General features: G+C 30.1%; 1 protein-coding gene across 1 annotated transcript in view; it reads left to right on the forward strand.

Annotated features, from left to right (window-relative positions):
• LOC108908470 overlaps positions 1-16,306 on the forward strand; it is a 462,859-nt gene that overhangs the window by 252,460 nt on the left and 194,093 nt on the right. The window contains exon 4 of the mRNA XM_018712513.2: positions 10,564-10,672. Coding sequence (XP_018568029.1) covers positions 10,564-10,672 — 109 coding nt within the window. The remainder of the gene's footprint in view (positions 1-10,563; positions 10,673-16,306) is intronic.

Here is a 16,306-nt window from a genome sequence, read left to right on the forward strand (position 1 = left end):
AATTGTTTGATAGAAAATAATACATCATTGAGAGAAATAGAGTTATATGCAATAGTAAGTGTATTCTTATATAAACCATTGTCTTTATTGAAACTACTACATGCAATAAACGAAGTTGAAAAATAGTCTGCAAAACCATCAGCGATTTGTTTGTTGTCACTACACGATATATTATTGTAAACCACTGCAGATGGGATAGTTGAGTTACCTCTCGAGTTTTACTGATTTTCCATGTCTATAATATATTTTGTTTAATTAATTAAAACACTATGCTGTATTATTGCGTCACCAAGGAATCTAAACATGTAATCCGCTAGATATCTAACAGAGTTCCCTACACATACTCGCTAATACCAAGCTGGGTTATCACAAAACAGATCAATGTACACTATTATTTTTATTCGTACATCTATTTACTTCAAATATAGGTAGTAAAAACTCATACAAGATTAGAAGTAACACATTTTAAAATATAATCTATATATAAATATAATAATAAATATAATCTTAAAGTAACAATATATGGTAAAATGAAAATATAGATTATACAGTACCGTCATGATGAAAGGAACCAATTCGTTTAAAATTCAGGTAATTATTTTGTGGAAAACGCTCGGATACGTCGATTAATATTTCTAGTTGCGGATTTTTTGACATAAGAAAATTGCATAGAGGGTGTCTCAAGAATATATGCAGTCATCATTGATTTTTTTAATGAAACTCCCTGTATATTATGCCATTATCTCTAAAATCAGCGGTTTTCGTATAATAACGTTTGCAATTTGATATTTTAGTAATTTTAGTAATTAAATAAAATGTTTAAATTGAACAACCTTGAACTTTTTTTAAAAGCCAACAAAAACAACTTTTAATTTTATCTTAAACAAAACAATTTTCTTCGTATTAATCATTTTTCATTCCTTGACCCCTAGACCATTTTGATGTAGTATTTTGTGACAATAAAAACCAAACTATCACTGGCGTTTAGTTTGTCAGTATCGTTTTCTCAGTTTTATGTTTCATTTTAAAAATGCATTTATCTGAGAAAGAACGTATTGAAGAGTGCGTTCTCAACAAGAAGTTTGTAATTTATTTCATTTACCTAATTCATCCTGATCGACCTCCAATTACTAGATCTACTGTCAGTAAAATTGAATTGAAATTTACGTTACAGATTTACCTAAAGGAAGATCAGCAGAAATATCGGACTCGATCGGGATTCTAGACTAGTCGTTTTACTAAAAACTGTATGTAGCCGTTAGGACAATCTCCAGGAATTGTAACTTGTCATCGGAATCTGTGTCACAAATACTCCGAAAAAATAAATATCATCCTTATAAGGTTGAATTAATATATGAATTATTAGAAGATGAATTTGAGCGAAGAACGCAGTTTTGTGAGCAGATAATTGAGATGAATTATGAAAACTTAGATTTTACCCGAAGGATTATTTTTTCTGATGAGGTTCCTTTTGTTTTAAATGGACACATAAACAGACAAAGCTGCATATACTGGGAAACTGAAAATTCTCGTTAGACACAAGTTCGTCACATACAGCATCATTAAAAAGTCAAAGACCAAGTCGAAAACCGAATTCTTGGACCTTATTTGTTATTTAATATTTAAATGGAAAACGCTTCCTAGACTTTCTTCAGTTTGAACTCATTCCCGCTTTAGCTGCTGCGTTTCCTAATCCACGAGATCCAGATATTCCTCATAATAACATATGGTTCCAACAAGATGGACTCATTTGCAATTGCAGTTCAACAATTTCCTGACTTAACTTTCCCTAATAAATGGATTGGACGCAGAGGTCCTATTAAGTGACCACCAAGGTCACCGGATTTAATCCCTTTAGATTTCTTCTTAGGGGGTTATTTGAAATCTAAAGTTTATGTGAATAGACTTGATGATCTGAAACAGAGAATACCCGAGGAAATAAGTAGACGTAATTAAAAACATTCAACGGGAAACAGTCCTTCGACTACAAAAATGTATTGAAATAAACGGACAGAATATTGAACACAAGCAATTGTTATTTAAATAATGTTTTATGATTAAACATTATTTTCTCCATTTATCACATTTCAAACGTCATTATTACGAAAACCGCTGATTTTAGATATATGGTATATTATACAAAAAGTGTTCAGAATTTACCGTACAATTCAAAAAAATATACAGAGTGTTCCATTAAAAAAATCAATGATGATTACATATTATGTTCTTCTTGAGACACTCTTTATTTTCTTATGTCAAAAAATACGCAACTAAAAATACTAATCGACGTGTCCGAGCGTTTTTCAACAAAATAATTACCTAAATTTTAAACGAAATTGCTCGTTTCATCATAAAAGCACTGTATTGATTGTAAATTATATCTCACTTCAAACTGTATCGCTTCTTTTGTCATATTCAGGAATTTATGAATTTTATAACTGGCACCTTCGCCATTCCTTAAACATCTTTATTTAAATTAAAAAAATTCTTATTACGCGTTTTAAAATAATAATTTAAACTTTGTTTAATATTTTTTGAGAAGTCCTCCAGTTAGCGAAAGTTTTTTTTGTTAAAAAGTTCCATTATTACCTGAAATGTTTTTATTTCATTTTTCGGTGGAAATTAAAAAATAATATCTTCCTTTTTTTTAAACCTCTGAATTTGCAAATGACAAAGTAAACTTATTCATTGGCAGCTCAGTGAAATTTTTTATATAATTTAAAATAAGATCTTAATATTTGATTGAAAAATATACTTAACCATTACATTGACACAGTACCTACTTTGATATGTAAAATCTGCAATATCAGCCGCCATTTATTAGAAAATATTATGAGCGAGGGTTTTCTATTCTTTTTAGACATTTCGATATTAAATATTTGTGCTCAGAAATCTAGATACTCAGTTTATATCAAAGATAAAGTATAACTGTTTGATCTCATTTGAATACCATTTATGAAAATTTTTAGAATTAATTTAAAAAATGAAATTCATTTTACCCATCTGTTTCTCTTTACAACGAGCCTGCTAAGGAATAGGATAACTTTCACCATTACGCTGAAAATTAATGGAGAGAATAAGAATGTTTATAAACTCTTCTGTTCCAAGATACAGGGTTGAAAGCAATAAAAGATAGATTAATTTTATATCTCGGAAATCTATCTATACCTCGCTTTTGCATGTAGAGAAAAATTGTATGCGCCAAAGTTGGTGATTTTCTTGTGATTTTAAGACTATACTTTGAAAAACAGTTGCATGTTACGTTTCGTAGGCACAAATCAATCTTTAATATTTTCTGATAGAGCACCCTGTATATTTTTGCATATTAAAGACTTTCTCAGGATTACGATAATGTAGGGTTTCATGGATCCATCTCTAGTAATAAGAAAGATATAGTGAAAAGAGTATGCGAGAGCTTATATTATTAGAGAGAACTCTGTTAAATCTTATATTTTTGTAATATTAATGTAAAACATATATATAAGTTAGTCTTGTATCTTCGAAATTTCAATTCAGTTGTTCGATTTTTTTCTTCTAGGTATAATTTTGAAATTTTATACAACTTTGACCCATACCTTTTCTTTTCTAAATACAAATTAAGTTAATTTTTTTAGTTTCAACTTTGTATGTAGGATACGAAGCATTTATAGACAAATTCTTATACAGGCTGTCTCCTAAAAAACGCCGCAAGCTATAACTCCGTCATTTATAGTCTGATTTTAAAAAACAAAAAATTATATGAAATGGCTCTAAATACACTATAGAGTGAGCCTATTGGAACATATTTATTATTATTTTTTTTTTGAAAAAGCTATAGTCAACTTTCTTTTTCAAATGGCAATATAGGTTTTTTATTATTGTGCAGATTTCTGTTCTGAATTCAATTGTCTACAAACATACTTTGACTAATCATGTATGCCTGGAAAACAAAAAATAATACAACAAAACAATTAAATGTCATTTGAGCGTTCGTGTCCCAGTTTTTTACGCATTATAGTCATTTACAGTAGGTTACATGCCCATTTAATGAAAACATCGAGTTCAATCTTCTTCTCAACGTTGAAGAAAATTTCTTATAATATTAGAGCATCAAAAAGAACTGTACATGCAGTATTGAAAAAGCACACATTCAAGCCATACATTCCTCAAAAAGTACAGGCAATAGAGGAAAACAATAGAGAACGACGGTTTCAATTTGTTTCTTTAGTTGTTATGTGTTTGTTGTTCTTCGTTTAATGTGTTCTGTGTTTAATTAATGTTATTTCTTATTGAACTTTGTATAATGGTTAATGTATTTAATTCAATTGTTTTTCTTTTAATTGATATTCATTATATTGTTTCTTTTCTGTTAACTACAAAATTCTCTTTTGAATTTTATTTGCTTTGCTTTATTATTTTTTGTTTTCCATGGCACAGATGATTAGTTAAAATACGTTTGTCATAAATTAGTAGCCGAGCACCGAATGCGGTATCGACTAATATATTGTCGTCTTTTCTGTAATAAATGCTTTACAAAAGTCAAGTTCATATACATCTTTGGATTCAGAAAATAAATCTGCAGAATAATAAATAACAAGAAAATTATATTGCCATTTAAAAAAAAAAGCTGACTATCGCTTTTCAAAAAAAAAATAGTAAATAAGTTCTAAGGCTCACTTTATAGTGCGTTTAAAGCCATTTCATTTAATTTTTTGTTTTGTAAAATCAGACTAAATAACGGACTTGTGGCTTGCTGCGTTTTTTTAGGAGACAGCCTGTGTAAACTATCCCCAATCATTTTTATCGGAATGGTATCCTAAAAAATAAAAAATATGTGAATAATATTATACACGTCAATTATTTTTTCAGTTGAACTGAATGTACCTATTTCCTTTAAATATATAAGTATAGGAAGCACAATAAAAATGTCATTGGAGATAATAAAGAATAATGGGAATACTAAAATGCTGAAATAAGGGTAATTGGACAACTTTAATGGCAATATTTGTAGCTACATCACATGTCATATACTGTGAAAACGAAAAATGTTTGCTTGATAATAAAACACATTTATACCCACAAAACTGTAAAATACATAGAAATACGTACCAACATAACATAAAAAGTACCGTCTAGACTGTAATTATGATTTTAACGTTCATACAGCATATAAAAATGTTTGCTAATGGTTTGAATAAACACCAAATTACATATTAAACACGACCCTGCTACCTTGTTTAATTTGGGTTCCTTAACTTTAGTAAAGTTAAATATGTGCTTTCATTATTTACATAGAATCAGTTGAACGAAACAGAAAGCGATTGCGTTAACGAGTCAGAAAATCAATAATAGTATGAACATACAGAGCTTTTGAAAGTAAAGCAAAAAACTTTTGCTCTTATGATAGGGTTACGCAGAGCAAAATGCTATTTATGCTCTCTACACACGTTAGAAGAACCAAACAGGGTATTATACTATTCGTAAATAACATAGATCATATGCGTTTAACATTAATGCACGTAACAAACATAACCAATAAGCTTAACTGCGATAGCGTTATAAGTTACAGCTAAAATACAGCTAAAAATGTTCGGAAGCAGGTTAAAAACAGCCAATGATCGCTACGTCTGTTAAATATCGTCACAGTTCTTTTAATGAATATGGCTACGTGAATGTGCAAGGTGTATATGCTACATTCATGGAATATACAACAAATATATACACTATTTTAAGTAGTTACAAATATAGTCCTGTAGCCAGGGGGGTCCCAATCGCCTCCTTTATTTAGATGGAGTTACCCAAGTGTTTTCTGTGTATTTTGAGCTGCAAAACACGAATTTTTAGGGTAGAAGTTTGCCCGGATGTCAATAAGTTTTTTATTAACAAAAAACTTGCAAAATACTGAGAACTTAGTTTTTTTTATTTTATGAAGAAAATGTCCCTTGCAATTTTTTTGTTAAACGCATAGTTTTCGATATAAATGCCGTTAAAAACTCGAAAAATGCAATTTTTGCGATTTTCAATTGTTAATAACTTTTGATTGAATAGGTATTTTCATTTTGTAATTCTGCAGTTACGTAGACATGTTTCTTCGTAAGTGTATTGTCCTGTGCATTTTCAGTATAATTTCTTTGTACTCTACTTTACAGTAAAAGAAGTAAACACATCTTTTAAAAAAATCTACTTTATTTTATATACTCGTCTTTACATCAAATATATTTTAATATTCTTAAATTAAAGCGGAAAATTTCAAGGCACGCCTCTGCCGCGGTAAATTGTTACAGTAGTTCCGCTAACAGAACTTTACTGTCTTATTTTTTTTTTTTTTTGGAGTTCTATCTCAACTAATATTGTACGGATTGTATGTATGTCTAAAGAAATTCACAGTACAGAATCGTGAGTATGAACCACTCTGAGTGTTCTTTCACTATAAAATTTAACACTCGATACCTGACTGTGAAGCAGTTATATATTTTGTTTCGTTTTATTTCAAAACGGGTATTCCTAAATAAGTGTCGCAACGGCAAACTGTAAATTCCTCTTGAAAAAAGAAACACTGGTTTCCTCTTCCATTTTTCTCTCCGGGCTTTCGTTTTTGAGATGCACGGTGTCAAAACTTTCTATCCCCACTTGATTATTTCTTATCGGGTAACATGAAGAGCGTTGTCTATGAAAAACCTGTCAATACGGTCGACAATTGACCGCTAGGGTTAAAACCACAGCGGAACAAATTAGAAATACCCATCAAATTATGAACAACGTTCATAGAAACATGATCCGACGATGTAATGCGTGTATTTAAGCCAATGGACATAATTTTGAACGCTAAAATGATAAAAAATTATTTTTAAGTTTTTTTAAGTTAAAATCCTATCTGTTGTTAAATTTCGTTAAAATTGTTCATAAAAAGTAATTTTTTTTAAAACGGTTGACTTTAGAGCAATGAACCAACAGAACTCTTTTTGTGTAAAATTTATTGGCGCTTCAGAATTTGCTCAAATGGCAATTTTTCCGGTGGCGTAAAAGTTAAGGGGAAAACCCTTACGATACCTTAAAATCTCCACCACTGGCACGTCCAATGAATTCGAGAAGGATGCGAAAAAGTAGCTATTAATCGTGGAGATGTGTGTACAAAAGCTCAGTCCTGTAGTTCAAACAGTTCCTAAGATATTAGAAAAAAAAGTAAAAAAAATAATGTTTTGACACCGTGTATCTCGAAAACGAAAGCCGGAGAGAAAAATCGAAGAGGAAATAAAGTGTTTCTTTTTTCAAGAAGAATTTACAGTTTTCCGTTGCGACACTTATTTAGGAACACCCTGTGTATCAAATGGCTTCTAATGGAATCGGCAAGAGTTTATTTCATTAATTTTATAATTCTTTTCACGTTTCAAAATATCCAATAAATAAAAAAACCGGAAACTATACCACAAATAAATATCTTCAGACAATAAGCAATATTACTTATTTAACGTCGTATTCTCCAATTTATAATTTTAATTAAATTTGAGTTGGGCTCAACCCCTGGGGATGACTGGCAGGCTTTGTAAAAGCTTAACAAAGTATGGGACAAAAAACAAGAATATCTCTCCAGCTGTTGTATATAATCCCTACGACACATTTAATACACATAAATCTGAGATGAGTGAACAGCTGCTACGAGGTGAAATTAGTCGAAATTTGTTTGGTTTTCGCTGTTATATTTCTCCTATTCTTCCATTATTAGGAGCTTCTTGTCTGTGTAATGAATATTGATCTAAAACTCAATAATGTTTCAAAAGAAAATAAGAAAACTCTTATATTTTTTAACTTGAACAATTCTGTAGTGTTAAAATATCTATTTATCAATTACTATAAATGTTTTCTACATATTATATATCAATGGTTACTAGTACCCAATGTCTATGGCTTCAATACGTCCTACACCCGCAAGGAGTGATCTAAATATCACAGGTACTGTGAAAGCAAGACCCATCGTTCACTAGCTGAAATTAAATCGACGATATTACAGGAAACAACTACTCTGCCCCTGACAGCATTGAATTATAACTGCAATATCTATAATAGCAATAGCAATATAATAATATATAATGCAATAGCTAGATTCCTTTATCAGTTGAACCACCCGATATACATTGGTTACGGACTTATTGATCCTCATCGATATGTCATAGGTGAGACAACCAATGAATGACTCAGTTGTCTTAGTTGAAGACAGATTAGAGAAGATTGGACACGAGCTGAAGCAGATGTTACATCAATGAATAGTCACTGTCGCAGAGTAGTTGTTTCAAGGAATGTTATCGGTTTAAAAATTTAGGTTCGCCTAGTTGGCACTAAATCATACTATTACAGTACCTGTGATATTACACATTGCTCTTTACCAGTGGAGGGCGTATGAAGCCTTAAAAATTAATAGCTCCTGACAGCGCTTAGACAGCAGAAACAGCAGAGTAGTTGTAGCAATATCAGCTTAAAAATTGTAATACAAATGTCTTTAATACCTCTGTTTTGATATACAGACCCTTCATAAATGTTTACAAGCCACGTGACCGCCGAGCTTAAACAACCCAACATTGCACGACTGGTACTGGTAACGAAAATTCCCTAAATCTTGGCGTCACCAATATTAAGGATTAATTTAAAATGACCAATGACAAACCGTTTGAATAGAATCTCGTGAAAAATTTCACCAATCACAGCCGGTGAAATAATATGTTGTGTTGTAATGTAATATTGATCTTATTGTTTTAAGTTTACCGAAATTTAATTGCCAACATGAAGGAAATAAAATTGCTGTTCCAAACAAAATTACTGGTCACGTATGTGTAATGAGGTATTGCCAAGATAATTTGTGACAAATAGTGTAAGCAGGATAAAATGATGGAGTACAGTTTTAAAATAATTAAATATTCTACATCAAACTCTTGGTTCGATTATTAAGTCGTTAGTGATTATTGACGAAGTGTTTAAAAACAAATTGTAAACTTTTAAAATTCCTCTTTTAAAAAGGCTTTAGAAAAGTTGCAAGGGACTTTATTTACTCCATTATTCAAAACTCATTTTTTAACTTAAGTATCTATGTTGAAAGTTTCATATTGTAAAATGTTGCCAATAATTTAATATACGAGGTGTAACAGACAAAGTAACTTTTAAAATTTGTATCTACTTAGTACCATTTTTATATGTAATTGAACAGCTAATAACAAAACATGTATAATTCTAAAAAGATGGCAATGAAATGTGTTGTTTATTTTATTGAATACAGAATTTAATAATATAAGACTTTGAAATATGATTTCTAAAAGAAGCAATAATATTTGTCTAATTGCCAAAAACTATTAACTTGCATTTATTTTCACCAAAACTGAATTCAAATATTTTTCTCTGACTTTTCAAATAAGGAATGTGTGAAGGACAATAGAAATATTTAAGTTTTCGTCTTTTCTTAATGATATTTTTCTCTCTATAATTGAATTCATCGTGAAAATTTGAACTACTCTGTCTATTTGACTACTTAGAGATCTTTTAATATCTCATGAGCCGCGAAATGAGCGAAAGGCGGGGCGTACCCCCATAATTCTTCTAATAAGCACGTTGTGAAAACATTGACTCAGAATTAGACCACGTGCCTCATCACAACTAGAAATGAGCTAAGGCGCTCGGGCATCAATAAAGTCATCTGGCGAACGTTCGTTATATATATTTTTATTGTTTAAATTGAAATAATAAAGAATAGGGCATTTTATTATGATATTTGTAATCGAATCAAAGGCTTGTTTACGCTAGAGCTCGAGAGAGACTGTGATTAATAGGTGCAATGTTTTTAGGATGTAGAATAATTTAGGTGACGGTCGGAATTATGTTTCTGCACATATGAAGGTCAAAGCTCATAAGATTTTAAAACATCTCTACCTCTCTTTACAAATATTAAGGTAGCCACGCCATGCTGTCAAAAAAATGTAAATAGGTGTGTTTTTTAAATAAATCCATGTAGATGAAATTAAGTGATGTCAAATAAGGATCAGCAGTTGATACTGATTTATTGTATCGTTTTAAAATTGTTTTTCAAAATTGCTTTAACAAAACCTGCAGTCGAAAAGGACTAATATTTACATTTCAAATACTACGAACTCATATGGTGTTAGCAACTTTACGCCGCTATGCAGAGGCTTCATTGTTTCAAAAAAGGTAGGATCAAATACTCTTTCAATCTCAAGAAATACAGTTCCTTTGTTTCTGTATTTAATCTCAATTTTAGCACCAGTTGGTGTAATGCTATCTCACACTATGTTCTTATTTAATAAACAAACTGACTGGAGTGTGTCGGTCTTTCTATAATAAAGTTTTCCCTCTCATAAGAATCAATCATTTTCTCTGTCATTTTTTGAGTAATTTAATATTTTTATTATTCCAGAAAGTCTGCAATGCAAACAAATGCATTTCTGGAAACTTCATCTCAAAGTTAAATGATGTTATATAAAGTTTTTGACGTTCACGTATCTGAAAATTCGTTACGTGTCAAGACTTCTAACTGCATATCCTGTACGAGCTAGTTAAACTTTAAAATGCGTTTTTTTGTTTCAGTGTCGGACTTCACGCAGCAGTTGGGTCAGATGTATGAGCAGCATGCCGAGGAGTTACAAATGCTAGTAGCGAATTTCCGGAAAAGGAATGGAGAACTTAGGAAAGAAAGGTAAACGTTTAATTGCTTTCATTGTTTAGATATAAAACAAGAAGAAAATACGCGGATGAAATGAAATAAGGTTTAGGTCATAAATCATTCCTAATATCCACATACAAAGCATCACTCTCCAAGTTTAGAGCGAGAGTGCAAATTAACGTATGGCGTAATCATACTTTTGTAATAAATAATTATAATGAGGTAACTTTTTACTTTTGGCTTTAGCTAAAAAGATTCCTACATGTTGTGTGGTCTTTAAAGGGTTTAAACTTAGGGAAAATTAATTGTTTATTTATTTATTTATTTATAAAGGCTAGTGTTACATACACATAAAAGTGTTTACACGCGTCCAAAAAAAAGAAAGTGGTAAATAACAATACACATAATGATAGCAATCAACTAACTGTTATACAAATATACATAAACAACATATAATTAAAATAAATAGGATAAACGACATACTAAGATAACATTCATATTCGAGCTACATTACTGTCAATAAAATCTTCAAAACTATAAAAGGCATTTTTTATCAAGTATTTTTTATTCTTGATTTAAAATTATTTTCATTAAAATTTTGAATTTGTTGAGGTATTATGTTAAAAAATTTGATGGCCCAATAATTTGTACCGACCCGCGTTTTAGTAAGTCTTAGAAATTTATTACATACGTATGCGCTCTTTCGGGTATTATAAGAGTGAGTCTCACTTCTAATTTCAAAGTTATTTATGTGTTTTTTGACATAAATAAGACAATGAAGTATATATGCACAGGGTACAGTTAGAATGTTCAATTTAGAAAACTGCTCTCTACAGTCATCTCTAAATCCAAGGTCAGATATGATTCTAATAATTTTTCTCTGAAGAGTAAAAACTTTTTTCATAGAGGGAGCATGACCCCATACTAAAATAGCATATGTTATGATGGAATGGATATAGCCATGATAAACTATCAGCAAGCTTGATATTGAGACTCTTCGTTTGAGACTCCGGAGTAAATAAGTATGTTCTGATATCTTGGAGCAAACATAATTAACATTTTGATCCCATCTCAGTTTAGGGTCAAGATGAACTCCCAAGAATTTTACACGTGCTGGATTATCCCAGTTTTCCATATTCCGGAGACTAAAAATCATAGTTTCGGTCTTCGAAGTATTCAAACTGAGTTGATTACTAGTAAACCAGTTTTCTACCGATGCATGTTGGTCATAAGTTGATGTCATTAACTGTTCAAAGTTTAAGTTGGTTCTAGTTATATTGGTATCATCAGCAAAGAGTATACTTTTAGTATCATAAGGTAAACAATTAGGAAAATCATTAATATATATCAAAAACAGTAACGGACCCAATATGGAACCTTGTGGAACTCCATGTTCAACATCTTTTATGGATGATTTCACATTATTATATACAACATACTGTAATCTATTACTCAAATATGGTCTTAATAAATCCGAACTGTACGATGAAAAACCATAATTATGTAGCTTATGTATAAGAATTTCGTGTGATACACAATCGAAAGCTTTTGTCAGATCTAAAAATTGACTAGCAACGTATTTCCCTTCTTCAAAACTATTGTTTATTGTGGATGTTAGACAATCTATGGCTAGTGTGGTCGATAGATTACTTCGAAAACCGAATTGTTGAGGATTGAAAAGTCCCTGAGTCTCAAAATAATTAGTTATTTGTATTTTTAAGATAGTTTCATATATCTTACAAAGATACATGAGGTATTACAGAGATAGGTCTGAAATTAGAGGGATTATTAATATCATATTATCAATAATTGAATAATTAATTAAAATACGTTTTTTTAAATAGAACACCATGTATCTTTCTGCAAGACATTCTTCATTGCAACACTATGAATATTTTCAACTTCATATTATCATTATTAAATTTAAGTTAAACTACAATAAAGGTATAAATAACAGTTAAATTAAAAATTGTTCCATGTACAGATTGTTCCATTTAAAACCAATCTTTTGAAAAAAAAAATAGATACAATATGGGACAAACACTAAAAGTGTTAGTCTTAATTGCACACCCTGTATAAAGAATATTTTTTAATAATTTAATGTGTCATCAATTTCTATTTATTAGGTACAAATTAAGGCATTTAAAGATTTCATAAGTATAAATATACAGTTTCCCACGCGATTTTCAATTGTTTTTTGAAAAATAACATTTAACGCTGTAAAAAATACCACACAAGTTTTATAGAAATCTTTTCATCCTAAAATCGCAAATAGAAAAGTTACAAGAATGATAATTTTCGGTGGCAACCACATATTCAATTCACATTCGTTAGTGGAATCGTCAAGTAATATGGTATTCCTTCTTAGAAATCAAATCGATATAACTGAAAACTTGGTTGTTTTCTAAAAATTGTATTTTGTTAATTAAAGGATTTCATAGTTTTAAAAAATAAGTTTGAAATATCTCGATTTATGATTATAATAAAAAATAAAGGTGCAAAATTATTGCGTCCTTCTACTCAGAACTACCTTGAATATAATAAGTGATTATTCCTAAAATATAATTTTTACCGTTGCGACATTTATTTCAAACAAACTGACCAAATATTCAAAAAAATCGGAAAGGTGAATAAAAATATCTAAATAATTCTATTCTACTATAACTTGTTAAATTAGCAAATGTGAAACAAAAGATGAATTAATATATAGGGTTATTCACGCAACTGGTTTATTAGAAGGATACGAAGTTACCGTGATAGAAGCTTGTTACATTCGCCATGAATAAAGAATATGTTTAAAATATCACTTATTCGAACCATTTCATCCATTTTTAAGAACACAGAAACGTCAGTGAGTCTTTTTTGGTGCTTTGACAGGGCCTTTTGTTTTCATAGGTAACTGTGTTTTCTCATGATTTTTAGCATTTTAAATAGAAAAGTGGTTATAAACCCATAAACCATCAAGAGTAACTATAGCAACCCTTGTATCTTCTTATGTAGATTTTTCTAGTGAATTCAGAAATGCGAAAATATACAGGGTGTTCCATTTAATGACACACATATTTGAATTTCCTCGGGTTTGTCAATTACTTTTCAGAGCCCTCTATAAATCTGGCTAATTTTGAAAACATCTTCTTCTTCTGACTTCTACGTTCATTATCCCAAAAATAAAGAGTTCCGCGTGAACTGTTTCTGATGCATATACTTTTGAAGCCAACAGTGCTGCATGCAATTTTTTTAATCGGATTATCTTGAAAACGCCTAATTTTATATATGGAAAAGTTTATACAAAATGACCCTAAAATTTAACGTAGAATCCAAAAATGCAAAAATATACAGGGTGTTCTATTTAAAATAACAAAATTGGTGGCAACTTCCGGTATAAGCGGAAAGAGTTTTGAAAATATTTCCATTGGAAAGTTCATGATCGGTAACCTGGGTATTCAAATTTTCAACAAAATTGGTATGTCAACAATCATTTGTTTTGTAAAATACAAAAATTATACATAGGTATTAATTTCTTTTCCAATATCTGGTTATTTCATTTCATTTTTGCTTTGTTACCTTAGCCTGTCTTTTGCCCAATGCAGCGTTAAAAAATTATTATTTCTTTCCGATATTTTAAAAAAATTTGTTGGAATATAAATGTGTCTATTTTTTGTTCTTTGTAGTCTGAAATATAGGCAACCCCAATACTCGATTTTTACTATTATTTTGATTTTTTTTAAATTTTTTAATGCTTTGACCTACTCCATCACAATTAATAATTAATTTAACGTCGTTAGTTAGTTATGAAGCTTTATATTTAATTATTTTAATTTCTTTAGATGAGCATGATGATAAAAAACTGATAAAATCAATAAATGAAAAGTTCTATTTTAGTATTAATGTTAGATTCCCAAAAAATTTTGAGCGAGAAAGTAGATGTCAAATATGTAAAAAAAAATTAATGATTTATGATTATTATTGAAGCAACGGTGTTTTGTAATCTTTCATAGAGAATACCAGAAACAAACTATTTAATAAATATACTTGAAAGTAGTAATTATCAAATTAATTAAAAAACACCATAAACAAGGTGGCAGTTACTTACTTTCAGAATTATTAATACGTTAAGTATATCAACCTGACCTAATTGTTGTTTGCCTAGAATATATTAAAATGTAGCAAAAGCAAAAAAGAAAGAGGTAATAAAACTTTAAATTTAATGATTCATTTTAAAAACGATTTTCTTCAATATATAATTTTTACAGAAAACTGCATTAGCCACTATCTGTTTCCTTGGAGACGCAGTAAAATAACATTACACCATTGTGATATGGAGGGTGACACATATCTATTGTTTACTCTATGAATATGTATTAGGTACCTATTACAGACAATAATTGCTTTAGGTGCAATTGCTTTCGATCGGTAAAAGGTGCCTATCGTTTTTAATATGTACCTATGCATATACCATTATACACCTAGTCCAATATCTAGGTTAATAAAAGATATAACTTAATTTTTTTCTACAGAGTTGTCTACTTTCCCGAACTGCACAAAATGAAAATATATTTGCATATACAGGGTGTTCAGTTTTTCCTGGGCAGGTGCCAACTTAATTTTTTTAAATGGAAACTATATTTTTTATGGCATTATCGAATTCTACGTGAAAAATTTACGGGACTTTGTGTTATGATCCCTATTAAAATTTTTATAGTTTTCGAGATAATCGATTTTTCATTTTTTTTCTTATGTTTTGTCACTTCTAGTAGTTGACATAATTATGATTGTATGACAGCTAGAATTTTTTTTTCATGAACTGGAGAGTGAAGATGGCTCTTTCAAAAAACGTATCAAAAGACCTGCAAAAAGGGGACAAAAAAAATCATGCCAAACCTGATAATTTAAAATATGAAAAATCTCGACTTTTTCAAATAGAACACCCTGTTTTTTATGATTTCATTAGATGCCTTTCTGTAGACCCCTACAATTTTTTAATAGCTTTACCTATACCTAAGTTGCGTAGTGTTTGCAAAAGAAACCATTTTTATGTAAAATACCGGATTTGCGCCCGTTCCTTGGTCGGGAAAAATATTGTAAGGGTATTCATTTTCATTAAATTTATTAGTTGTCTAGCTTCACTATTTAAAATAAAAATTAATAACTGAAAAATTTAGATATTTGAGTTTAATAAATAAGTCTTTATGGAATGTTACCATTTATTTGTAAATAAAATCAAAAAAACATGGTAACCCCACAAGAAAAAGTCCAGACTATTTAAGTCAAGCGAACGTGCTGGCCAAGGAACTGGACCACCACGACCTAACCACTGGTTTGGATATACGTGTTTTAGGTGTTCTCTAACCTGAAAGATAAATAGGTAATAGGAAAAGTATAATAACAATAAAATAATCACATTACAGCCAAAATGGAATGTGGGGGGGCACCATCATGCTGAAACCATCATTGAACCAAATAATCAGCTGGCATATGTACCTTAAGAAGGGGAAGTTCATTTTGCAAAAACTACGCAACTTAGGTATAGGGAAAGCTATTAAAAAATTGTAGGGTCTACAGAAAGGCATGTAATGAAATCATAAAACACAGGGTGTTCTATTTGAAAAAGTCGAGATTTTTCAAATTTTAAATTATCAGGTTTGGCACGATTTTTTTGCCCCCTGT

This window comes from Anoplophora glabripennis, unplaced genomic scaffold (genome assembly GCF_000390285.2).
Source record: "Anoplophora glabripennis isolate ALB-LARVAE unplaced genomic scaffold, Agla_2.0 scaffold240, whole genome shotgun sequence".
Lineage (NCBI taxonomy): Eukaryota > Metazoa > Arthropoda > Insecta > Coleoptera > Cerambycidae > Anoplophora > Anoplophora glabripennis.